Source organism: Homarus americanus, unplaced genomic scaffold, assembly GCF_018991925.1.
Source record: "Homarus americanus isolate GMGI-L3 unplaced genomic scaffold, GMGI_Hamer_2.0 scaffold36734, whole genome shotgun sequence".
NCBI classification, from domain to species: Eukaryota; Metazoa; Arthropoda; class Malacostraca; order Decapoda; family Nephropidae; genus Homarus; species Homarus americanus.
Window position 1 is genome coordinate 7,848,882 of NW_024733126.1, and position 27,669 is coordinate 7,876,550.

At 41.5% G+C, this 27,669-nt stretch overlaps 1 protein-coding gene across 3 annotated transcripts in view; it reads right to left on the bottom strand.

Moving 5' to 3' along the window:
- Positions 1 to 654: 654 nt before the first annotated feature.
- Positions 655 to 27,669, bottom strand: part of LOC121869317 — a 35,472-nt gene continuing 8,457 nt past the window's right edge. Inside the window, exons 2-11 of one of the 3 annotated variants that reach the window (XR_006089529.1) lie at positions 20,068 to 21,401; positions 19,804 to 19,845; positions 14,966 to 15,123; positions 13,457 to 13,534; positions 9,271 to 9,403; positions 8,996 to 9,168; positions 8,238 to 8,367; positions 2,197 to 2,336; positions 1,871 to 1,923; positions 655 to 755 (exon numbers count right to left, since the gene is read on the bottom strand). Coding sequence is in view for 1 of the 3 variants with exons in the window: in XM_042370580.1 (XP_042226514.1) it covers positions 2,206 to 2,336; positions 8,238 to 8,367; positions 8,996 to 9,168; positions 9,271 to 9,403; positions 13,457 to 13,534; positions 14,966 to 15,123; positions 19,804 to 19,845; positions 20,068 to 21,163 (1,941 nt within the window). In the remaining 2 variants the exon portion in view is untranslated. The remainder of the gene's footprint in view (positions 756 to 1,870; positions 1,924 to 2,196; positions 2,337 to 8,237; positions 8,368 to 8,995; positions 9,169 to 9,270; positions 9,404 to 13,456; positions 13,535 to 14,965; positions 15,124 to 19,803; positions 19,846 to 20,067; positions 21,402 to 27,669) is intronic. The other 2 variants (XR_006089530.1, XM_042370580.1) reach the window with 2 other exon arrangements.

The following is a 27,669-nucleotide window of genomic DNA, read 5'->3' on the forward strand; positions in this document are numbered from 1 at the left end:
AAAGTTATCACCATCCCGCCTCCTAAGAGTGTACAAAACTTCAGTGTTTGAGGAAGTTTGTTTCTCCTCAACACACCTTGTTTACGTTCAGCTCTCTGAATTTGTTTTCATCTTCCTCCTTTATCTGTTACCACCTTGTATCTGTTACCATAAGATGTAATAAATGTATAATGGCGTGCCTCACACCAGGTGTGTGTGTCCTCACCCTCACCCGTGTCCCTCACCAGGTGTAGCTTCACCCCGTGTCCCACCAGGTGTAGCTTCACCCCGTGTCCCTCACCAGGTGTAGCTTCACCCCGTGTCCCTCACCAGGAGTAGCCTCACCCCGTGTCCCTCACCACCACTGTCACTCACCAGGTGTAGCTTCACCCGTGTCCCTCACCAGGTGTAGCTTCACCCCGTGTCCCTCACCAGGTGTAGCTTCACCCCGTGTCCCTCACCAGGTGTAGCTTCACCCCGTGTCCCTCACCAGGTGTAGCTTCACCCCGTGTCCCTCACCAGGTGTAGCTTCACTATGTGTTCATCACCAGGTGTGGCGTCAACACGTTGGTCTTGAACACAACAGTAAAGAACATCTCAATGTGTTATATAAATAAGTATTTAATGATAGACAAGGTCATGAGTGTACTTGAAGGGTAAAGAAACAACTCTTCGTCGAAATATATAGTTTATTACACAGATACTTGGGGAAACACCTACAAAAATATAAGGCACACTACATTGGTGGTGGTGGGGCCTCAAGCAGTTCGGGCGGGCTGTAGGGGAGAGAAACACGACCTGGTTAGTGTGTTGATGATGACTTGCTTTTGTTCATGTTTATGTATGTTTTAGGTGTCTTCCTGTGTCTATGTCTCACTATCTGTATGTCTGTATGTTTCTATATAATTATCTATAAGTACTTTGCTTTCTATTTAATTCCTCTGTTTTCCTCACCTCATTAATTTTACTCCTGACTGTCCTCACTTCCTCCTCGACAGCTGGTTGAGGGTCTGTCCTTTTCTTGGTAAGTTAGTTACTTACTGTACCGTGTTTTATAGTGTGTCAATAACTGGAGTTATCTGACGTTACTCCAGAACCTTCAGTGTATATTATGTCAGCTAATGTTCCTTGTATATTCAACTAGATCCAGTCATATAGTTTGTGTACTTTGTATGTTTTATATGCGTATATGACGTATGCTTAGTAGAATATACACTTAGCAGCTACTATATATACTTTATATATTACCATTCATACCTTCAGTATACTATATACTCTATTATGTATTCACCTTTTATAAATACAGTACATACATCATTATTTTTTCTGGTTTCCAAATAATCAGTGACTAGGTGGGAAATTTTGTCTCGACAGAAAACGGTGTAAACTTCAGGTAACTTCATCTTGACGGCAAAATTCTCACCAACGGGATAAACAAAAATTCTGACGTGGCTGTAAAAGTGTTGAGCTGCATCAAGACTTTACCATCACTGTTCAATTATTTTGTCTTGTGGGTTTAGTGGTAAGAGGAAGTGTTGTGTCTTGGTCATACATAGGAAGCTCATCTACGGAGTTCAAATAATGAAGTGCCATCTTAGTGGGTTCATTCATGGACGGGGTTCAAATATATGGATTACAAAGAAGCCTCAACTGACTCACTTGTGGCGTTCACCTAATAGAAACTCACCTGTAGAAGGTTCACTTCATAAGAACTCGTTTGAACCGGGTTCACCTAAGACGGAGCTCACCAGAGTATTGGTTCCTATAAAATGGGTTGAATCTAGTACTGGGATACTGTTCACCTGATAGGGATATCCCAAGTGTGTGTGTGTGTGTGTGTGTGTGTGTGTGTGTGTGTGTGTGTGTGTGTGTGTGTGTGTGTGTAACTCACCTGTGGGTGGGGGGACAGGAAGGGAACACCAAGCTGTACACGCTCAACACCGCCTGGAAAGACAGAACAGTATTTCTATGTTTTGATGACGCAGCCAACTGTACAGAGACTCACTAACATCAACATCAAGGTGCTGTACTGTACTGTATATTAAACGAAGATAATCTCAATGTTCACTATCACCTTCGTCAGTTCACTCTTGTACTCGGGATTATCGAGGTTGTCAAGGTCATAGAATCTGTATTGTCTTGATGGAAGTTTGTGTTTGTCTGAGTGTGTGAGAGACCTTTAGTTACTCCAGGTGGGTCGAGGTAATTCTAACTCACCTGCATGACTCACGGACGCCAGGTGAGAGAGTGAGCGGGCCTGAGCCAAGCAGCCAACAGGGTCGCCGCCCACACCACGCCCATGCACGCCCGCACTGCTTCCACGCTGCTCTGCACCGCCGCCGCCGACTCTTCTCCAGCTGTAGCGATCAAGTTTTCCGTATAAAGTATAAACATACCACAACATCCACATATAATGAGCTAAGGTACAAACACAGAATACAGTTACACACACACACACACACACACACACACACACACACACACACACAGTTTTCATGTCTATGAATACACATGACGTGTCCTAAACTCCAGACCTGATCCAGTATTGCTGTGATCTGAGCGGCCACTGTGAATCTGACACCCTTTGCTTTTACTCGATATAACTTGACCTCTCATCCATGCTGACCTTTGACCTTATCGTAACCTCGTGACCTTCCTGTAGTGCCACTCTCTCACCTGTAGTAATTATCTCCTCCGTCACGTTTATGATAGAACTTGATCCAGATTACTGATGACCTCCTATTATATTACTTGGGTCACCTGAACACTAGACACTCCAGCTTATTTCACCTGAACATTAAACACACCTAATGTTACTTGGGGGTTAGGTTAGGTTAGGCGGAATAGACCGGGGTGTGTAATCTCAGGTGAACAATTTATTTTTTACAAAGTCACTATGGATAAAAACAGTGAGTGATTTACGGTCTTGGGACGGTAGTATACAGTGTTACATTACGGTCTATGTTGATTAAGAAACTGTCAGTACACAAGATTACCACAATAGGTACAGTGAGTGACCGAGAGAAGGGGAGAATGTTTACGTGCATGTTTATGTGTGGCAGAGAGAGAGAGAGAGAGAGAGAGAGAGAGAGAGAGAGAGAGAGAGAGATAAGAGAAGGAAAAACAGAAAGAGGGAGAAAGAAATATAAGTTTTGCCTCGCACTTAAGTTAAGAACAAGAGCGTAAACTCACAACAGCTCCCTGGGGAGTATACAGCCGGAGAGGGAACCAGAAAATAGCTTCGCTTTATTATAGTGTTTAATAAAAAACATCGCCATTGTAGCGCCACTATGATATCCGGTTATGACTCACGGTGCACACATTTTACCCAAATTATCATATTGGGACAAATTCTTGGACGACTTAAGTGAATTGCTGCAGAAAACTTCCATTTTTCTTACTAAAGTTACCCACAAGAACCTTAAATTTGGAGGCATCACATGACACACAAAAATATGTGTTGAGTTCTTATTGTGAACTTTTTAAGGTAACTCCCAGGTAAATATTCACCTGTGTTGTGGAGACACAAACCTTCCAGACCCAGCGGCCTCACCAGCTGCGTCCTGACGGAGTTAACCAACCGGGCGGTGTCGTCCGTGTCTTTTCTCGGACCATCTGATAAAGGGAAGGGCTCCGAAAATACAGATTCTTGAAGGCCGTAAAACTCCATCAGTTTTTCAGGGGGCGTGGAGGCGAGCGTCGTCTTTCTTGCTGCTGTGCATTTGATATTAGAAAAACTTTGTAAGTCAGGGCGCTAGGCAAAGATGCGAGGCGTTTATGCAAATTAACAACGACACACTAATCTCAGGATACGAGAGAGCGACTCGATCAGTGAGCTTAAGACAAGGCTCCCGTAACACTCCATCAAGAGCTTTGCTTATATCAAGAAAACTTAAGAAGAGTGTAGTGTTGAAGCCTCAGTAAGACGCCAAGACTTCCAGACGGGAGAGAGAATGAATATTTCAACTCCAATGTCCTGCCCGGAAGCCATCTTCTCCAGCAAGTCGATGTATGACAGACATATCTTCTTCGTAACTTTTGACGGAGTTGGAGCTCGTGCGAGAGGTAATGGCGTTGAATAAACACTGAACAGGGTGTGGTTGTAGCCATCCTTTCTGCTCTCTGACAAGACGGTACAGATCTTGAAACCAAATGAGCACACATGCAGCTTACTGTATATGAACAGCGGGACACTCACATAACTTCGAGATACACTTGTCTGTCGCCGAGGCGTGTCTGGCAACCATCAGGAGATTCAGGAGTCACCGAGCACTGCTGAATAACCTTAAGGAGTTACTGAACACCAGCAAGTCAGGGATAATATTAATACCCTCTTCTGACATCTGTACACCCTCTGGACCTCTGGCTAATAATAGCCTCTCACCCACACTTACTAGGTGGGGTAACATTCACTCTTTATGTCAGCCAAGCCACCCCATATAATACCAAAAACCAGGGCCTTAAAGAATGTAATACCATCCTTCTCATTGTCCACAGTTTTCATCATTTCCGCCGTACATTACCCAGAAATTAGTCACCAGAAGATTACTGATTCACGCTGTTGCCAACCACAGCTCATTCACCGCTATCTTTTACATATCTGCCACATTTTCTTTGGCGTAGTGAACACATCAGAGTGACGTACAGACACACAGATGACGACGACGACCAAAAAATAAACTTGAAACGCCTTGCAACATTTTGACTCCGGGGCGGCGACACTCTTGACTTTAGCTTCTCAAGAGGGCGTGTGCAGGATTGGTGAGGTGATATCCCCCGCGGGGCGTGTCGGTCACCCTCACCCTGGAGGGCACTACAAGGGTCAAGGGCCTCTCCACCTTCCTTGGGATTGGACTTCTGGAGCGAAGATCAATAAGTACTCTCAGGGTCGTATTAAAAAAAAGTTAACGTAGCAAATGTAGTGAGATTTCATTTTGTGGTTTGAAAGACACTTCATTGACCACTATAGACGGAGCGAATATTTTGTTTTTAGTTATTTACCTTATTAGTTTGATTGACGGAACATTTTTGTATGCAAAATATGTATAATTACGTAAATAATAATTGATCATAACACCTGATATTTTCTATAATTTATCAAAGGTTACTACAGATAAATATTTTGACAATTATGATTAATTTACACATACGGAAATGTTTCCCCTTTCAATATCAACATAGTCAAAATAAAAATAAAAATCTATGTATATATAATGATGAGACTGGCTATATTTGATGTATTTGTACTAATCAATAACCTTTATTTAGTGTACTAGTTGGAGAATTGTTTTGGTTTTATTGTTTTAAAAATAGACATCCTGGAGGATTCTTCACCCAGTGTATCGTGTGACAGGGTATAAATAATTGTTACTTTACGTTGTTTGTAACATTTGTGTAATAATTTTGTACTTTCAGCAATTTAAAACTTATTATGTGTCTTTCTAATGAGTCACAGTCAGACACTTGAACAACGTACTATGATTATCTTATAGTACGTTAAATGGACACATATCACGATATTACCAGTACAACGAAATTCTTACATTCTGATTGGCTCCTCATCATCCCTCCTGCGTTCTGATTGGTAGTGCCAGTGGGGTCGACTCTTGTTCCGTGTATAACTAAATATTGTAATATTATTTAGTTCAATTGTCGCCGTGTGAGTATAATGGAAGTTTTCTGGGTCGTAGGCAGGAACAGGTAAACTGGTATTGTCCTCATCACTGTTACTCACACCTGTTGAACGTGTCAGTGAGTCTCAGTCTTGTGTTGTTTTGGTGTAAGTTTCTGTCTCATAATAATGTTGTGATGGTTGGGTAGTTTACTAAAATAGCCTATTATCAGCTTTCTTGAACCTAGATATATGTAAACTTTGTTGGGGCAGATAGTATTGATGAAACCACAAGCTCATAAATTCAACGCACACAAACAAACACCTGTTCCCCTCTGCCCCTCCCCTACATAATACATTACCAACTAAATATTCATCAACAGAATACTAGTATAAGTACACACATATACATTTTCACTTGTACACTGTGTAAGTATAGTTTCTCAGAATCTAAGATAATTTAAGTACGATATTATTTAGAAGATGTACGATATTTCGGTCAAAATCACTTGGTGTCAGCAGTCAACACTCAAGTTGTCATTGTCAACACTGGCCAGTCAGTGGAAGATCAGGTTAGGTGCGGAGGTGTTATAATTCATCATCCTGGAGGACCTTTATTGCCTACAGTAAACAGGTAACCAAGTATTATGTTCTGTGTTTAGGAACGTTTTGCTGGACGTATTTTAAAGTACTGTTTACCCGTTCTGGTCGAGTAGGTGTTGCCAGGCGAGGTATGTTAACTCCTCTTGTCTGAAGGTCCTGCTGTACAGTCTCTGGTTACTGATACTTTACTACTAATTCCTTTCATTGTATTTAACTCGTTCACTTACATGATATAACTTAATTATCTCCTCGTATTAAGAGTACAGTTTTATGTCTGTGTTTACAGAATGTCATTAAAAGTTGCTTGTATATATTAATTATTTGTGGAGGATTAACACAAAATACTTTATGGCGGGATTCGCAGTTGACAGTAACTGGGTGACCTCAGCTGGTGAGGAAGACTTGGAAGCTTGGAATGGGAAGATTGTTATAGAGAACGAGGCTAATATTGACGACTATACCGCCGACGCGTCATTTGTTCGCCCACAGCAGGTGTTAAATATGCTAGGTTAGGTTCGGTTCGGTTAATGTTAAGTTGAAATTTTAAACAAACCCCTTTTAACACATTTCTCGTAACTGCGACAGTGTCCACTACAGAACACAGCGAAATTGCGGCGTTTTTAAATTCGTTTTCTATTAAAAATCAACGGCGGGAAAGTCGCCAATAATTACCTTTTCTCTAATCAGTTCATTAATTTAGTGTTCGTTGTAGTTACCTGGACTTAATACAGGGTATAATGGCTGGCGCATTTTGTGATATGTGGCACCTCTGGGGAATGTTTATCTAGCAACGATGTTTCTTTTGGTCACTCCGGGAGTTTTAATGTGATGTAAACAAACACAGAGGTGCCACATCTCACAAATTGTACCAGCCACTGTACCAGATATTGACCTCTTCTATCCTAGTGACATTTTAAAGGCAGATGACACTAAGGACTCACTTGGGCTCCATGAATTTGCAGTAACTGTTTCTACAAGTGAGGGCAGAAGGGTTTACCTTATGTACATTTTAATGGAGACTTATGCGTCACTTGTTACTTTAAGTAACGTTTCATTACCGCATTGAATGAGATTTAATAACGATACATTAAAGAGTTTTTTGAGGAAGTCTTAATTTTCTTGATGGAGTGTATCTTAAAACACATCTTGTTTGATATACAGTAATTGGTCACAGTGGCGGCACAGACAACCTTACCTGTTGAAGAAGTCATGTTGTTGATGCGCAAAGGTGTAGCAGGAAATAGATTGTTCTCAGACCCTATTGTGACTCTCACTCCAACAATACTTCAAAGCGAGAGGATAAATATCGTACTCTTTCCTCCCCTTCAAATAATATGAGTTTGTCCAGGACTGTCAGATGTATCTAATGATGTTAGTGATGGAGCTTTAATTATTTCCGGTTTACTTAATGAAGTTGATCCGGATCAAAGTCACCGTAATTATGACCAGTTTTATTTAGGAGGAAACTGGGGAAAATGGGTCTTGATTCGATGATAAGAGCAATTAACCTGTTGACATGAGGTAAGTGACAATGCTCAGGGGTAAATAAACTTGTTGCTCCAAAGAATGATCCTGCATTATGTTCCATGTTTGCACGAGATGGTAATGACTGTAAAGTAGATGACATTCCTGAAAAAGGATGAACATTCATGAGAAAGTTATGGATCTCTGCACCTCCTGCTGACGAGACACAACAAGAGACCAAGTAATGAGACTCCTGGTATTCTGGGAAGTCACCTGGACAGCTCAGAGGCTATCCATCCCGGGTGTTATGAAGAACTGCCATAGGATTATTTTGTGCTTTACCAAAGGCGTATGAATTCTACACACACACACACACACACACACACACACACACACACACACACACACACACACACACACACACACACACATATTTGTATAATCGTCTACACTCACCTGCATCCCTCAACACTTCTCTACTAATATACATACTCATCAAAACCCCTTTACATCCGTCTACTTTCATCTCCACTCCTTACTACACACTTCACTTCACTTCACTACACTTCGCTATACTCACCATTAACGACGTGGACGATAACTGAGTCTGGGCGGGCGAAGGTGGGGGCGCAGGTGTAGTTGCCGGAATCCGCCCGCACCGCACGCGTGATGTACAGCTTCGACATAGTCTTGGTGGGCGTCTTCTCCACCTGTGGTCGGCCAGATGGTGCAAGGTGTTAGTGGGTGGTGAATAGACAGGTAGAATGGGGTGGATAATGGGTGAACAGGTGGAATGGGGTGGATAATGAGAGGACAGGTGGAATGGGGTGGATAATGAGAGGATAGGTGGAATGGGGTGGATAATAGGTGGAGGTCGATGAACGTGATAAACAATAAAACAATTTACAATGTATCAGTCGAAGAGTGTGTGTGTGTGTGTGTGTGTGTGTGTGTGTGTGTGTGTCGTCGGTGCTGTAATATCAAGTTATCCTGTATAACTCCCGAGAGTATTGTGGTGATGTACTGGCGTTTATTATGACTTTTGGTGATTGTTGTCGCACTGAATTTTGTTACTCGTAAATATAACTGTGTCGGGGTTTGGTAACGTGTCTGAGTTGGTGGTGTTATGAAGATGTGATACAACAGTATAGAGAGTTTGGTCTCCAAGGGTCTCGTACATAGTGGCGTGTTAAGGAGACATGGAACGTTTATGAGACATTGTCGTGTGGTATTGTCGGGGAGGACCTGAGCACCAGGGGGAGTCGTGTGCGGGGAACGTCATGTAATACGGCTGAGAGACGTGACACTTACTAGTCTTGAGAGGAACATGTCTCTTACCTCCATACTGATGCCGCCTCTTGGGGAGCTGTAGTTGAGGGTGGCGGCGCCCCGGAGCCATCGCACGGGACCCACCGCCTCCACCCCGGCCTGAACCTCACAGTGGAGGCTGATGGTGGAGCCATGCTGGATGTACACCTCCCGCGGCCCCAGGATGTCCGCCTCCTGTACAGCTGTACCACACAACAACCTTGTTAGCTCACTGTTAGCTGAAGGTATTATTTGTTAAGGTATACTTGAAACATAGAAAGGAAAACATATAAACACACACTGACCCAGGACGGTGAGGTGGATGGGCAGGGAGACTTTGGGGCTGGTGGAGACCTGACACTCGTAAACTCCGGCGTCCCTGAAGGTCACGGAGCTAATGTCCAGGAACCAGTCCTCGGCCTCCGGGGGGTGGAACACCTGTGGGCAACACAAGACACCCGAGTTACTCATTCTTACGCCTGCACATGTTGATTAATCATCCCTGTACATACAGCACGTTAAATAATTATTCTTCGTTCATAACACCACATAACACTTTGTTACCTACAGTTTGGATAAAAAGAAAAGTGTTTTGGTTATTTACCATTGTATTACTAACAGGAAGTTGCCTTAAAGCTTGAATTGTGACCAGCCTATAATTCAATAGAAAATAAAATTGTCTCAAAATAATAATCTTCGTGCTTACTATAATATATTTTCTCCCTTGCACACTGTATGTCATTACTGCTACATTTCCGAATTAATGATTAGTACCATGGCAGTCTGGCACGTCAAGAAGCGCTGCAACTCGTCTGAACCGCGCGATAAAAATTCACTTCAATTTCCTGTGAGTCTGCCACATACGTACCTCACTTGGCAACCCATCAATATACTCGGTGAACACTATCATGACAAGACGTATCGTTTGGCTCAACACCTGACCCAATCACTCATCCTCAAACTGGCCTGACACTCACTATTTGGGTCGATAAAATTCATTCTAAGAATACGTCAGGCTTCACTTATATCCATTCCCGGAATTTCACACCGTGTTAACTAATCGATGTTCTTATCCAACTCACATGACGGTCACATTTTTCATTCCTCTCTCGACACAGTTTACATCAGTCACATTTTCATTGTATCCTGCACACCAAGCATAAAAAATGTCGAGTATGTATAAACAGATGTATGATCTTTTTTTGTGGGGGAGGAAACCAGAGTACCTCATTCATCAGCTTCCTTAAAAGCTGAAGTAAGTAGAAATTATGCAACAGCCGAGAAGACCTGCATGGAGACCACGTTGTCGACCGTGATAATACACAACACTGAGGCAAGACTTGTCTATTCCCTGAGTCCTTCACCGTCTGAATCAGCCCACGAGGTTTACTTTGTTTTTTTTAACCCCAGGAAGTACGAGTCCTCCAGCTCCTGAATATATCGGCCCCACAGCAACGTTTACCTTGTTTTTTTATCCTAGTGCGTGCGCCGCCTCCTCCGAGACTCCCCAAGTAGTTTATTCTTGTTTATTCTCTTCCTGTATTCTCTTGCCTCGTTCTCTGGTCTATTTACACTACATTTTAAATTCTCTCTGCGAGTCTACGCTTCCTCCTCCTCCTCCTGCGTTCTCACACTAACAGGAAAATTATTTTTATTAAGGATTTTCGTCCGTTCTTCTCTCCCCCAAGAAGCAAAATTAGTTTCAAATTTTGTGGAGGAAACTTTAAATTTTCATTATCTTTTACTAAGAACTTCGCGAGGCTTCAGTTTTATCTTCGAACTCCATTTACTTTGTATTTTTGGTAAACTTTTAAACAAATTATACACTTATGTTTTTCACAAAGAATTTTTACTTTCATTTTACTTTTTTTTAACTATTTAAGAAGTTCATGGAATCACTTTTCGCATAATAGTGTCATTAGTTTGTATACTTTAAAGAAGTTTATGTAGTTTCATGTAGTCGAACACTTTTTAAGAATTTCATATACTTTCATGTACTGTATTCGTATACTTTTAAGATATTCATGCGATTTTAATTTTCTCATCTTACAAGACTACAAAATCATGGTTTCAATTGGTTTTGTGTATATACTTTTTAACAGATTCTTAAGTATATTCTCTGGCCGTCATTAACTAACTCAGACACTCAGAATATTTTTCCTGGTGAATGAATGAGTTAAAATAACGAGGAGACACACACTAATGAGCTGAAATAAGACGGATAAATAAAATAAGATTCCTGGTGGCTCAGTTCTTCAGGTATTATTCAATATTTATTTTATTCATTTCTCTTATTGTGGGATTTATTATTTTATCTGGAGTATAGGGTTGAGCTCTCTCTCATACAATCGTTTTTTTTTATTGCCACCACCACTACTGTTACTACTACTATTAACACCTTCACTATTACTACTACTACTACTACTACTACCACCACCACCTCCACTATCACAACTTCTACCACTATTTCCCCACTCTTGCCACCACCATTGTATCACTTCCCGACCTCATCCACCATCCCCCACCACCATACCCTACTACTATCACCACACCACCATACCCATACTACTACTATCACCATACTACCATACCCCTACTACTATCACCACACCATTACCACCATACCCCCACTAATATCACCACACCATCATACCCCTACTATCACCATCCACTTCCCCCCTCCAAGGCGTCAGGTAAACACTACTGCCCAGACGTCAACAAGCCAGACCCAATACACCAGACTCCACACCTCGGCTCACGGGAGGTCTCACTGAAACAGGGACCATCACTGTATATTTTCCAAACTCTTCTCAGTGAAGTTTTTTCCTTGATTTTTATACAATAAGACTTTTTTTTTGTTTTAACTCATGAATACCAACTGAGTTCGTCGTGTGTGTGTGTGTGTGTGTGTGTGTGTGAGGAGTGTGTGTGTGTGTGTGTGTGTGTGTGTGTGTGTGTGTGTGTGTGTGTTTTCTTTTTTAGAGAAAACATGTCCCACAGATGTACTTAAGAACATTAGTTTTTAGGGTAAACTTGAATAATGTTGGGAGTCACTCTGTTCTTATATTAAACCTCACTTAATAGCCTTAATTTCAGGGTAAGTACATAGCTGTATATATCTCAATCATCAAATCCTTTTCAGATCAAGGTGATATAGGAGGTAGAAAGCGAGATTTACACTCCACTAAGACTCCTATTCCAGAAATCCCTGGATCAAGGATAACACCAATGTCACCCCAATAAAAAACAAGAGGAGAAAAAAGGTGATGTAGAAAACTATAGACGGATCAACCAAACATCACAGCTATATAAAGCCTTTGAGAACAACTTGAGGGACAGCCTGGGACGCCACCATCCACCACCTGATCGAAGTAAATATAATAAGTATATATAAACCTCCTTTGTAAAGAAAAATATAGAAATATAAAAAGAAAAAAAAAGAAAACAGGGAATTCGCCCCCGCCAGGGTTGGTTGGCTCCGGGTCACATTTCCGGCAAATATTACCTCGCTATGGCTCGCCCGGAAGTACCTTACATCGGGAGCCTTCATTTCAGGGTCCGAATTTCTGTTCACATATGCCGGAGTTTTTGGCCTCGGGGGGGGAAGAAGAAATAAAGAAATTTACGTTTTATTCTTAAGAGTATTTTTTGAGAGTTTGACAGTGAAGGGGAGGAGGGGGAGGTTGTATTCTGAGGCAGGAGAGGAAAGGTTAGAAGAGGGTCGTATTCTGTATTAGGGGTTGGAGAAAGAGAGTCTTATCCAGGGGTGAGAGTTGGGATGGAAAGGAGGGGGAGGGGGAAGAGGATCGTTTAATATTTTTTTTAAAGGGAAAAGAGAGAGAAGGGGGGTTTCTGGGGAGGAGGAAGGGAGGAAAATAGAGGGTCGTATATGAGTAGAGTAGAGAGAGGGAGGGAGGGAAGGGTCATTTCTGTGTCTCTGAAATTGCTGGAAAAAAAAAAGAGTCGAGAAATGGCGCTTGAATTTCGGTGTTGCCTCTTGGGTCGATACGTCTTTGTCCAGTCCTCTCCACACTCTGCATTTGTATTAATATTTTGTTTTATTTTATCTTTTCTCTCTACTTCCTCAGCTATATCTCTCTCTCTCTCTTGGTTATCAACACAAAGAGAGCAACAGGAGAGAGTATTATTAACTTAATACATTACCAAAACAAATTAATTTTATTAATGAAAAAGTAAAAAAAAAAGTTCTCAAATAATGTGAAAACAAAATCCTTTCTTTGAGGATTACAATTATTCAGATCTTCTTAATGAGGTATAATAATAAACCCTTTGAGGACGATGATTTAAATCCTTGAATATTATAAGTTAAAAGATATCATACTTGAAGAGTTATAACCATCGTCCTCAAAGAGTTAAGTTCCCTTGTTCGTGTGTGTGTGTGTGTGTGTGTGTGTGTGTGTGTGTGTGTGTGTGTGTGTGTGTGTGTTGTGACTCACCTGAATATTGCCATCTAGGTGCACCGTGACTCACCTTGAACCTGTCGTCGCTGGTGTAGGTGAAGATGCCGACAGTCAGGATGTGGAGGTCACGTTGCCTGATCCATGACACCTGCAGGAGAACACCCAGGTGAGAATTTTGTATTACCTGGTCTTATTAACCTTCCATCTTCCTCTTCCTCCTCCCCCTCCAACTGTACCGATCCTCTCCCCTTCTCTACTCCTCTTCCCCCAGGCTAAGTCACCCCCTCAATCTATCTCCCCATTCCAGTGGTTATCTCCCATCTCCTGTCTTTTCTCCTCCCTCCTCTACCTCCCTCCTCCCTCCCTCCCTCTCTACCTCCCTCCTCCCTCTCTCCTCCACCCCCTCTCTCCCTCCATCCTCCCTCTCACCTCCTCCTCCCTCACCTCCCATCCTCCCTCTCACCTCCCTCCTCTCTACCTCCCACCCTCACCTCCCACCCCTCTCACCTCCCTCCTCTACTCTCCCACCCCCTCTCTACCTCCCCCTCTCTCTCTCTCCCTCTCCCCCTTCCACCGCAGAAAACTTACACCCAGGATTATCAAATAAGAAGAAAGAAGTTTTAATCCTTTTGTAAGTTTTTTATGATATTAATTCCACGAGTCGCAGGTGTGAGATGGTAGAGAGTCCCCCTCCCCCCGAATAACAAATTCTCATAGTCACATATACAGAGCCATACATAAGTGAAGTCACATATGCAATCACAAACAAAGGCCTGTATACACACAATCATAAGCATTCATTGTGACATATACACACACAGTCACATGTACACACAGTCATACATCCACACTCATGCATCCACAGTTACATCCAGACAGTCATACATCCACATGCATAGTGCTTCACACCCACCCACCCACACGCGTGCACACACGCACACACACACACGCACCCCCACACACACACACTAGGGGGGGGGGGGCTTCAGGGTGACCGGACTTTCCTCACAAATCTTCATCGTAACTTTAAAGTCTGTGAGTTTTTGTCTGAGTAAACAATGTTTGGCGGAGCGGAACTCTTATGAGATTACCACAAGTAAAAACACTGGCGGAAGGACAGAACTTCCCAGGATGTGTACGAGGGCGGTTCCTGGGAGAGTAAATAGCGCCCAGGAGAGAGTACAACAGTTATGGGGACGTTTACGGTAGATGGTGGCCTGGACAAGCTAATTTATCTTGTGTGTGAGGGAATACAACAGCTAAGGGGGGAATGAATATTGTACAATACCTGTTTAACTAAAGCAAATCAATCTTCTGTAAAAAGACATAATACCTGTGGGAATTAATTAAACAGGTGCCTATTCAAGTAATTGTGAATTGAGCAGCTCCTCCCTTTACTGTGGCTGATACACGTGAGGCAAATATACAGTTTATCTAAGTACTGTACTGTAGTAGACGATACAACAACAACAACAACTGCTGTCACACTCAATACAGCTAATCTGAACACTACTGAAAACTTCAACAACTGCTACAGCGAGTAAGCCAACAACCTGGCGCAGCAGGAGACAGTACTCACGTCCTTGTGGCCGAGGTTCTTGACCTGGCAGGGGAGGCGGGCGCGGTGACCCAGCACGGCCGTCACGTTGGTGAGTACGTTGCCGAACACTGCTGAGCTGTGGCTGTTGCCTCGACCCCAGGTGATGCTGTGCTGTGGGCCCCCGCGGTCGTAGCGCCCTGGGGGAGAGAAATAACAGGGAGAGAACCTTAGGAAGGAGATGAAGAGGTGAAACGCTTAGCAGGGAGAAGTGGAAGAGGGAGATGCAAAGGTGACAAGTTAACGAAGGGAGATATAAGGGTATAAATATTAGTAGCGATATATGAAGGGAGAAGACGCCAGGGTGAGAAGCTTAACAGGAAGGAACAGGGAGAGATACGGAGGAGGGTGGTGTAGGAAACATGGGTAAGGAGGGAGGGAGGGAGTGTGTAATGGCTGACAAACACTGGAGAAAGATAATAGACATAGAAATAAAATTATGGATAAGAGGAGATAAAAGGCAGACAATGTATAGGAGGTAAGTAATGGGTGTGGAGTTGTACAATAAAAATAATGGTATTGGGTTATACCTAGTAAACAATGAATACATTCTTCTCTGGGGTTAAATCAAAGGGTTAAACTTTAGGCCATGCAAATTTCAAATGTGATTTAAATGTTCTGGTATGTCAATAGATTTGGTATGATTATCGAATACTCAATGATAATATATTCTTCGCTGACATAAAATTTCTCAAGTAATATTTATCATGGCTTCCCGTAAAACTATTGCTTTCTAGTAGTGTAACCGACCCAAACACTGTTCCCTCCTGATCCTGTGCTCTCGTGTTAGTGGTGTAATCGACTGAATATTTTGAATGATTATCGAGAATAACTCTGGTATCCTTTAGTGTAATATTTAACATTTGAACATTATTTCACATATATTTTTGTATTGTTAAAACTTAGATGGTGCTACGTGTATTAACATTATTCTTTACGATCATAATTCACTGGTAAAATCTTTTAATATCACAAGGATAGAATCAGTACTATTATGTGAGTTACGGTGTGTGATTTGGGTCGAACTATTTCATCTATTACAGAAAGTGGGTAAAGTGGAAGCAAAGACGAGCCATTACAACTACATGTATGTGAGTATATATGCATCTATGTATAAATGCATGCGTACAGTATAAATTCAAACAGAAACTGAGAGAGAAGGGGGAAGGGAAATTTCAGAACTAGATATAATTACATTACATTACATAATTAGACATAGTGTAGCCCTCTGTTAACCCCGTCATTATGGCTTCAGGCGAGGATGGGGGAAGCATTTAGGTATATTTCAGATTAATTTCATGATGTTCAAGGTAAGGAGGTTTGGATATAACAGACAGTAAGTATTCTTAACCCTACGAGGATGATGGTTAGTGCAGGGATGATGTTTTATTAAGGTCGATGGTTAAGAGTGGTGATTTACTGGTTAATGGTTTAAACCCTTAAGGATGATGATTTAAAATAATGAAGGACGAAGGTTTACACTATTGATAAGGATAGTTTAACTCCTTGTGGATGGTGGTTTAAGTTAGTAGTCGGTTGCTTTAGACAGGCGGCAGGTCGGGCAGTCAAAGAGGAGAAGGTAATAACATGCTCTCAGAGGTGACAAAAAAGTGATTTTCCTTCTGCATTCTGTTTACTTAATGAAACTGACATGTAAATGCAATATTCACTCACAGAATGGCACTCTGATATAATATTGCAATAAATTAAGTGAAAGCTTTGAAGTGTAAAGGCCTCAACTTGGCTCGTTAGTGTGAGTTGTGCCTGTATTTTGGTGGCCAGAGCTCTCGTGTCTGGGTTGCAGTTTGTCCCTGACTGTTTTAAACACTGGTGTAAGCGATCATTGCTCACTCTTAAACGAAAATTAAATTAATTGGTTGAATCCTAGAAAAAGGTGTGTTTGCAGGTATAAACGCTCGCAAAACTGTATTCAAGGTAATTAACTACGAGTCGACTGAAATTATGGGATATTGAGTGGAAGGTTTGAGTAAAATATGATCTGATCACTGGTATCAAATCGGCATAAATATGTGAACAAAGAAGATCGATTTAAACTTTTAAGTCGATCGTCTTATTCTCTCCAAGTTGAACGTTTTCATTTCTCCGATCAAACTTTTTAATTTCTTTCAAAGTCGAACAGTTTGAGTATTGGAGAGATCAAAATAAAGTCTTGTCAGGTAAATGGAATTCTACCCAGATTACTCGTTATGACATTCCATCATTTCTAAATACTGGGTTCGATTCTTTGTCTCGTAATTTACCAAGACGCAGCAGTTCCACTCACGGGGACGATAAAGTCAACAGACATAATACGCGCGGTGTCTCGGTATCACACAGCGCCATTGAGCACCATTACACCGCACCACTGCAGTGTCATGATAATAAGGCGCCATAATATAATCTCAACACTATGGGACTCTTAACACCAAGGTACCATATCACTATATAGCCATAACGCCACAGTAAGGTGATAACAGGGCAACACCACATCACCATAAAAACACTGTACCATCTTAATATTAAAGCATCACAACACCATAAATCAACAGCATTATAGTGCCCTAACATTACAGCACCATAACCCTGAAAAATGTGAAAATGTGTCCCGTAGACTGGCCGGGAGTAGAGCAGACACGACCCACAGTAAACTAAACCTTTCCTCGATACATAAAGGGGCAGGTTCAGTGCTGCACTTAACTGTCTTCATTTCCTCATCTGTTAAGTTAGGTGTCCATTCACAGCTGGGTGGACAGGAAGCAAGTGTTAAATCCAGTCGGTCGAGCACTACAGCATCAATAAATCACCACCACCACCACCACCAGTCAGGGAGAGTACATGGGCTGGTCCACTCCGGGCGAGAGAGGCCTACATACACCACCATTTATTTCCCACTTTTTTGTCTTAGTCTTTCATGTACGAGCTAAATTTATTATCCATAAACACAACACCACAAGGATGCTCGTCTGGCAGTGTACTGTAAGAGGCACTTCACGTCTCCTCAGCCATAACGGAGGCTGGTTTATAGTTTAGGATACTTTTGGCTCTTTTAGCAACAATGGGATGCAGTTTTGTGGTATTCAGAAATGCATTTAACTCCAGTTTCGAAAGTGTTATTGGAAGGAATCCTTTCTTTTTCGTCATCAAAAACAAGAAGTCCAGTTGGATCATTGAAGCTTTTGTGTTTTTCAATATCGGTAGTATTTCGTGATCAGTCTTCACGTAAAGAAACTAACGTTTGTTTGTTTTTCCGTGTAAAGTGTTTACCCTTACAGCGGTGTTGTCAGGACCCCGGCGGGTTTGGCCCCAACTCAATATACTTAATGGGAAAATGGGCTGCGGCTCTCCTAACTCAACTAGAGCTTCTATTTTTGTTGGTGATGCTGCTCTCTGTGCTCAGCTGATGGACTCCATTCTTTTAGGATTTAGTGCTGGGCAGCGACCCGAATTTGCAAGTTTTGAATTTCCATTATAACTATATATATATATATATATATATATATATATATATATATATATATATATATATATATATATATATATATATATATATATATATATATATATATATATATATATATATATATATATATATATGAAGGTCACATTTTTATATATAAAATTAGAAACAGTTTCACTACGTTCAGTTATCATTCAGAATAAATCACATTAAAGGTTCTCTAATATATCAGTTTCCCGAACTAATAGTAACAAAAGACACTGTACAACTACCCTGTAGACTGAAGAGTGTTGGGCGTGTTTAAAGAACCGGTTCACTGTTCTCAACCATCAAGTAGTAACACCAATACAACGTTTCTTCACTGTTTAAACCTTTATTGGCTCTTTCGATGGAAACTGAAACAGTGTATTTTACCAGAGTTACAGATAATAATATTAGCTTGACTGAGAATTTTAAGGGCTTTGTCGTAGATTAAAACCGTATCAAGCAATCGTTGGCTGCACGATAGGAGCGTCACGTTCAGTCAACACTTATTAATCCATCACGTTGTTACACGACGACCTAGAGCGAGGCATCTTCTCTCTCCCACCTCAAGAATATCATTTATAAGATACAGTGTAGATCAGTGTAGAAGATATAACTTAGTGAACGGTGCTGAGGTACTCTACATCACTCAAACGTTTCCACGATCCATGAGTGATTTTAACTCTGAATTCCAGTTTATAGTAATATGAAATTTGGGATATTTGAGAGCTTTAAATTCGCCTACAAACTGAAACTCCTTAATGTTACGAGGGGTGTTTTTTTTTTCAAATGGTTATGGCTTTTTTTTTCAAGAATATCAATAGACAGCATTCGAGACGGTTGTAAATTTCATATTATCATAACCGGAAGACACACGAGTATAGACAGTAAAGGTATATATTAAGATTATATTTTCATGATAAAGTTACAATAGTTATTAATAATACGTATATGCAAATCCTGCGCTATTATAATATTTCTAAGAACTATTAAAATTCATCGCCATTGTCTTCCAAGCCTGAGGACGACCCGTGAGTGGTTGTAAAGAAGCCAACAGGGCGAAAGAGCCAAGATTTCCCGCGCCTGGGAGATATATAGAGCCGATATAGCACAGTCTCCCGCACGCCTCTGTACTCCCGGCTCATCTGTCTAGCTCTCTGTGTTTCATTATTTTCTCTTGTTTTCTTTTTACGTATTTTCTCTCTCTCTCTAACCTGGTGTTGACGGTACGTAATATTAGCCGGGTTGTAGTGTTGTTTGTGTATATATTGAAAGACAGTACTGTATGTTTCTTATGCTCAATTCTCAAAGGATCGTAAAATTAATATATATCTCGTACCTGATGATGTCTCTGGCTTCAACAACTCCCTTGATTTAACACCTGAAATACACATTACTGTTATTATACTTATATTGACGGATATTGTCAGTTATGTATATCTTTAATAATTATTTACGTCAGTGAAAGTTTGATGCTTTGTTTTTAAGTTTATATTCCGGCTTATGTGGTTTAGAATTTACGGTGTCGATGTCAGCTAGGATTACGGATACTTTCATTAGCGTTATACACAAAATACGTTAATAATAACATAAGCAGACTTACCAGCGACGGGTGTAGCCAGAAGCAGTGTGAGCAGCAACACGGCCACCTCCAGCAGGCGGCTCACCATCTTTCCCCCGCGACCACCTGCCCAGGAAATCGGTCGACCAGCTGGTGGTATGAGACCAACTGAGGTTGATCCTTGGCCTCCTGGTGGTGGTATGAGGCCAACCCGTGCTGAAACCTGGCCTCCAGCTCCTGGCCTGCTACCAGCTGAGGTCAGGATCGTTCCTAAGGTTGGTGGTACGAGACCTGAGACAGAATTTCCGGATAATGGGGCGTCGACACCACCCACAGCGGAAGACGCAGCTCGATCATAAGAAAGTGACATCAAATGGTTGGTGGAGGTCGCTTCTATATCAGCAAACCCATAACGAGATGACAGGCTGCTAGTGGCAGTTGCCGCAGCACCGGGAGGACACAGAAACCTCGTTGAATTTGAATCAGTCGTCAGTGTCAATGAACTGCGTCGATTTCTGAATATCGTCGGGTTTGGGTCATTCTGAGACGTTGATGGATCTCGAGTGATGGAGAGGAGAGCAGCAGACCCAGGAGAGTGGAGTGTCACTGAACTCTCGCTCGTAAAATTTCCTACACGGGTGATGATGGATGGTGGTGCTTGAGGTCTTGTCACCCTGGTGTGGTTGACAGCCTCTTCCTCCTCCTCCTCCACTGTTCCACCTGGCTGTCTCACTCCTCGATGCTCCCCAGCTCCTCTGCCCAAGGTAGTGTAAGGTGTGCTTTTAGCTCCGTTACCTCTCATTTCGTCTACATTACTTTTATACCCTAACTGCTGATCTGATTTTCCTACTTCACTACTTAAAATGTCAATACCTGAATTTCCTTCTACGCTACATAAGTTTTCCTGCACTGTATATGTCTGTTGTCCTGAGTAGTAACCGCTGTAATCCCCCACGCCACTGTTTATCTCGCCACCAGCAGCGTCTGTGTTTACGTGGGTCTCTGTATTTATCTTGTACTTAACTGTACCACAATGTTCTGTCATAGCTACACTCATATTGGCTGCCATATTAAACCCACTTTCAGTTGCCATATGACCGTCTATGACACACTCATGACACACAGTTACCGAGGACATTATGAGGCATCGATAGGAAGAGCAGCTGTCCAGGTGTTGTGTTGTAATACCCCGGAGTTGTGATGAGCCACGGGTTGTGACGTTCCGAGACAGACCAGAGGTTGTGACAGGAAGCTTGTGACTGTCAGATTAGGCCAGATTTTGTTACAGTAAGACTGTGACGACCCGTGACAGGACAGAAAACCATTCAGGCTGCTATTACCGCCTTTGTTGTTGTTCTGGTGTCCGACACTGGAATCTGAAGGAGATAAAAAAGAATCGTTAATAGCAATAAAAAGTTCTATAAATAGTACCCATAACTTTATACATTTTAATGAATATTCTGTTAAAATATGTATAAAAAAATCGGAGGTAAAGTTGGTGGTAGTATTTGGACAGTTGGGAGACAGATTTGCACCCTGTCCACGTCTCGGTGTTTCGTCCAGAATACAGATCACCTCCACAACAAGGCCAGATCCTCTTGAGTTAAGATCTGAGTTTATTTTGTAGTCAATACCTACTGTAATGAAATTCGTAATTTTGTATCCACTTAAAAACATCACACTATCTGCTCTCTTGACGGAATCGTAAAATATTATCGCGGAACACTTTCAGGATTATAAAAAATCAAATAAATTGTCTTACGTACAAAAGTCAATTTCCTAACACTATGCAATATTATATCAGTTAGTATGTCAGCTATTAATACAGAATAGAATAATAATATCTCCGTTAAACTTTAAACCCTCAATAAAATAGAAAAAGGAAGAAAGGGGAGAAAGATTAAAGTATTGGCCATTTAAAGGGGAATGAATCATAAAAAATTAAAAGTCAGACAAAGGGCACAATTGTATTTTTGTACATCTGGATCTTTTTATGCCACTAAATCCTTCAACAAAGAATCTAAATCTGTTCTTCTATAACACTCATGCTGGCTGGGATCAGATGAAACGTCAGTACCTAAGAGAAAATAATGTTATACTTTTTTGTCCACATCGAGGATATTGGGAGTGTGTTGAATATAATATAAATCAGATTTACGAAATGTCGGGGAGTACACACACACACACAGAACAGCCGGCCCGGGCAGAAGGTTTGCCCTGGAGCCAACAGATGGAGTCACGTTCTGGGATAGAGGTGGCTGCAGCTTATAACTCTCTCTCTCTCTCTCTCAGTGGTCGCTCATATAGGTTATGAAGTTAATCATAGTCGGGCCATCTGTTCCCGTCAGGCAGTGTCCAATATCCCATCTATCAAGATCTACCAAGACCCTCCCAGCCTTCTCCTCCCTTCCCTCACTTACTCCTCCACCCAACGATAGCTGACTCGAGTATTCTGGCCTCGAGGGGGGAGGGGAGGCACTCACTCTCTCACCATATATATCACCATCATCTATCTATCGATCTGCCCGTCACTATCATCACAATGGGTCACCATCATTATCATTTTCATCACTTCTACTCGTATCATGTATTGGTTGTAATAGTTATAGCTTCTACTACCACTATCTCCTCCACTATACCATCAACACAATCTTCTTCACCACTACAATGCTCCGGCTACCACCACTACATACACTATTTCACCTACCAGCTCCCATTAACATAACCAATATTACTATCAACTCCAATACCACCCACCACAATTCCCATTACCACCACCACTCCCACTTCCTCCAACACCACCACCACCACAATTCCCATTACCACCACCACTCCCACTTCCCCCAACACCACCACCACCACCATCCTAAAATTTACGATCTGATTATCAAAATTAACTCAAACTTCCTCTTCAGTCAGGTCTAATCGTCCATTAATTTATGATCTCCAAGGTAAACAAAAACTCACGGTCAGAGAGAGGTTTAAGAGGGCGTGACTAAACTGTGTGGCGCAAGTCGAGGATGTGGACGAGTGAACGGGAGTAATATTGTTTGTTTTTATCTCTTTGGCATCTATCTCCGCGTCTCTTTTATTTCCGTCATTTATTACTGTTTTGTGTTGGTATTGTGATGATTGCCTGAAGGGTTTTATCATTACAGTGAAACCTTCATATAACGGACTTCTATCTCCAAATTAAAATCCGTTGGATGGAGTTTTACATCTGACAGACTCTCGATATAACGGACTTTCATCTCTATATAGTTCATTAGATCGAGGTTTTACATATGACGGACCCTCGATATCACGGATTTTCTTCTCAATAGTCCGTTAAATAGAGGTTTTTACTGGCTCTGTTTATATTGAGGAATGATGTGCCACGAACAGCTTTCTCTCATTCCATCAAATTTTCCTTCTCTTCACATTTCCCATTCCCTTCCCCTCTCGGCCACAGAAGGTCATCCAACGCCTCTCTCCTTAAATATAAAAATAGATAAATAAATAAATAAATAAATAAAATATAAAAGTATTCCTGAATTTTCTCTGAATATATTTCCCTACAATTTCCTCAGAATAAAAGTACAGATGGAGTGTTTTTTTTCCCTTAAATATATCCTCTTTCCGGATAAACACACCTCTGAAAAATCTATTCAATTATCTCTCTAAACCTTTCATTTTAAACGTGAATATATCCTTTTTACTCCAGTACATTAGTTTTATGTTTTTACTTTTTATCAACTCCCATTTTTTTTAACCATTCTCAGTCTCCTCGATCTTTATCCCACTCGTCAACAGCTTCATCTCACACCCCGATGTGTTTCCCACCACCTCCCGCGGCCGGACATAACATACAATATTTACCAATCACAGTATGGACGACCTCCCCTCTCCGACCATCTGTCTCACTTATATGTCAATAACAACTGCGTTACGCCTCTTTATGTAAAAGTCTCTCACTGGAGGTAAAAAATAGCGTAGGAGCCGTTGTTGTTGAGTGATGAATGACGTACCTCGGATTGGTGTTATACGCTGTTCTGGGTGTGAAAGATGTAAACGTTTTAATATCAATGTAACTTCTCATCCACACCATAATACCATCACCGTATACAGTATATATAGTGGTATAATAGTGTTTATAAAAGGCCTTCTGAGTGGAATTACATAAGTTCTTAAGAATATCAACACACGATGTAATTTCTCAGGTGTTTATTATTCACTAATTTATTTAAGTTTTAAGTCATTGTGGTCTTGTCCTCAACACACAAGCCCTTGTTTACGCCAAACCACATCTGCGTTCCTGAAGTGACCTCGTATATAATGCCAGCTTTTGTCTTAAACTAGATTCGATTAAAGATCAGAGGGAAGTGTACCGTACATAAACACCTTCCTGTAGAGGGCGAAGACTGTGGGCTGCCAGATCGTCGTTAGTTAGATTTTTCACATCATTTTTATTTTCAGGTTAACTATCTAATATTCCCTCTCACATAACATTACTATCCTCCTTTACCCTCACATTATACAGCATTACATTAAAATCACATTACTACGATGTGATAGTTACTCAGGCTAAGTTAATCAAGTATAATACAAAAATAATCGTACTCAGCCAAACTAAGTTACTCGTGTGTAACTTACTAGGCCAAGATAATACAAGATAACACTCATACACGTAATAATCTCTGCCGTCTCTCCTCACCAACACGAGGCGCGGCACAATAACAACCAAACCTTAAGTTAAAATATTAAACATCTTTTACTCCATTCTCCTGAACACAGAAGCGAGGGAGACCATGAGAAGGAGAGGGGGGGGGTCAAGGGGAGAGGAAGGGTCAGGGGGAGAGGCAGGAGAGGAAGGGTCAGGGGAGAGGCAGGAGAGGGAGAGGCAGGTTGGTCTTGCCTGAGAAAGGACTTAAATATGATAAATTCGCAACCCGAAAATTTAGCTTACGTCTACATCTCAGTGTTAAAAGACGTCGTAATGCTTGAATATCTGCGCCATAAAGGTGTATTTAAGTTAATTCATGCAGAGTAATTTGGGCTGGACTGACCGACCCGAAAAAAACCCACACAAATGGATTTAGCTTGGAGTGGAATGGTATTTTTAGGCAGTGGAGTTGCGGGTCTATTTTATCAAATTACGCCGCGAATATACCAGTATTTATATTCTAAACCCGCAGTAAAACTCTGGTAAACATATTACTATCAATTAAACTTAAAGTTAGTGGGTTTTCATATGTGCTTCCAAAACTGGCTTTAGTGTGTGTGTGTGTGTGTGTGTGTGTCCCACTGGAAGAAAAACTATTTGTATTTCATGAAAATCCCGCCATATGACACACACACACACACACACACACACACACACACAGTATATACAGTACCGTATTTCGCTCTTCATTTCATCGTTTCCATTAACAATATCGATAAAATTCAAACAATAATAGCGCTTCAAAAACATAAACAATTAAAAATAAATAAATAAAGAATAATTAAAGAAGAAAGAAAGACAGACAAGCAAACACTCAATGGTTCCCTGTGGTCGGGCCGTTTCTAATAACAATGTGAACGGACTGAAGCCACCTGGTCGACCCCCTTCCTCTCTCCCTCTGTCGAAAAACCAAAGGATTTAAAGTCTACGGGAAACTATTAGAACTTTTCAACACTTTCATCTGGTTAGGGTGATTGTGGTGAACGGGTGTGGTGGTAGTGGTGGTGAATTGTAGCAATAGTAGTAGTAGTGGTAGTAATGGTAGTATCAGTGGTGGTACTGGTAATAGTAGCTAGTGGTAGTGGTCGTAGTAAGCAGTGGTGGTAGTGATAGTAACCATGCTAGTAGTGTAATTGTTGTTGTTGTTGTTCGATGGTGGTTATGATAGTAGTACCAAAGCTGTTGCCGATAGTGTTCTTGTTGTGGTGGAGAAGCTTAAGTGTGGTGGAGAAGCTTAAATGTGGTGGAGAAGCTTAAATGAGGTGAAGCCTAAATGTGGTAGAGAAGCTTAGGTATGGTGGAGCAGCTTAGGTGAGGTGGAGAAGCTTAGATGTGGTGGAGAAGCTTAAGTGTGGTGGAGAAGCTTAAGTGTGGTGGAGAAGCTTAGGTGTGGTGGAGAAGCCTGGGTGGGTGAAGTGATACTGTGGATTTTAAAGTCGTGTTTTAAAGTCGTGTTCATATTAGTGTGTGTGTGTGGTATTTCTTTAAACGCACGGACTCACGCACGCACACACAAGAGCCCTATATTGCCTGAGCACACACACATACAGCGGTCTTGTGCAGGTAGTTCGCCTCGCTGCCGACAGGTGACGCCACCTGTCGGGTTTATCCCTTTGGCCTGGTTCCTCGTCGATTTCCTCTCTCTCTCTCTCTCTCTCTCTCTCTCTCTCTCTCTCTCCTGGTCACTGGTGTTTATCCTACGCAAGTCACTGTGTGTATTTATACATATACATATATATATATATATATATCCCTGTATACACACGCTATTTGTGTAGGTTCAGCCGCCTCCACCCCGCTATTCCATCACTATCAGAATAACGCGGTACATTCGCGTGGGTCCACCAGTACAGGTTATGGAACCAATCAGAGCGGAGCGACCCATCCCTGTCAACAGAGTCCAATACCCAGACTATCAACACTGGCCACCGCTTTCCCACCACTGAGGTGACCCTAGTGTGTGGCCAGTGGTACCCCCCCCCTCCCCCGCACCATCACCCTCACTAATGCCGTCACTGACATTATTCTACTCAAGCTTGAGAAATAATCCCCAGTATGTCTTAGATCACCATGAATATTATTGCCACCATCACACTACCACCAGCACCACCACCATTATACCACCAATAATTACCAATTACCACCAGCACCACCATCATCATTATCACGTTACCACCACCACCACACTACCACCAGCACCACCATCATCATATACCGTTACCATCATCACCACACTACCACCACCACCACCATCATCATATACCGTTACCATCATCACCACACTACCACCACCACCACCATCATCATATACCGTTACCATCATCACCACACTACCACCACCACCATCAGTGTCACTATCTGTCAGCCGCCCCAACACTACACACACACTCGCCACCTCAACCATGGGTGGGCAAGACACCATATATTAGTTAATTGATTAAGACGTAAGACACTCAGAAGAATTACATCAATTATATATCATTAAAATGAATTGACAAATTGATATTGAAAGAGTAAAAAATCGCCATTAGAAAAAATATATAGTTTTGATAGAAATTTGGTGAAATGTAAAAGAATAATCTATAATTATATGAAATCGTAAAATTATGATAGACGCTGGAAAATAATAACAAAAAATACAAATTCTGTCGGAAATTTAAAATATTTTATTCTGATTCGAAATTGCAAAAAATTATAAAACATTAATAAAATGTAAACCATTATAGAAATTTGGACGTAAATAAAAAAATGGACAAAAACAAATTGAGTCATATTGTTCCGTGTTCCTTTGTTCCCTCAAAAGTCAACTCCCGGGTTATCCCTCCCACTTCAGCTTCAACTGAGAGTAAAGTGATTTTATTGGCGTCACGAACGAAGGGCACCGAGGATATAATATCACCAGAGAGCTTCCCCTCACCCACTGGATGTTACCTCTCTTAGAT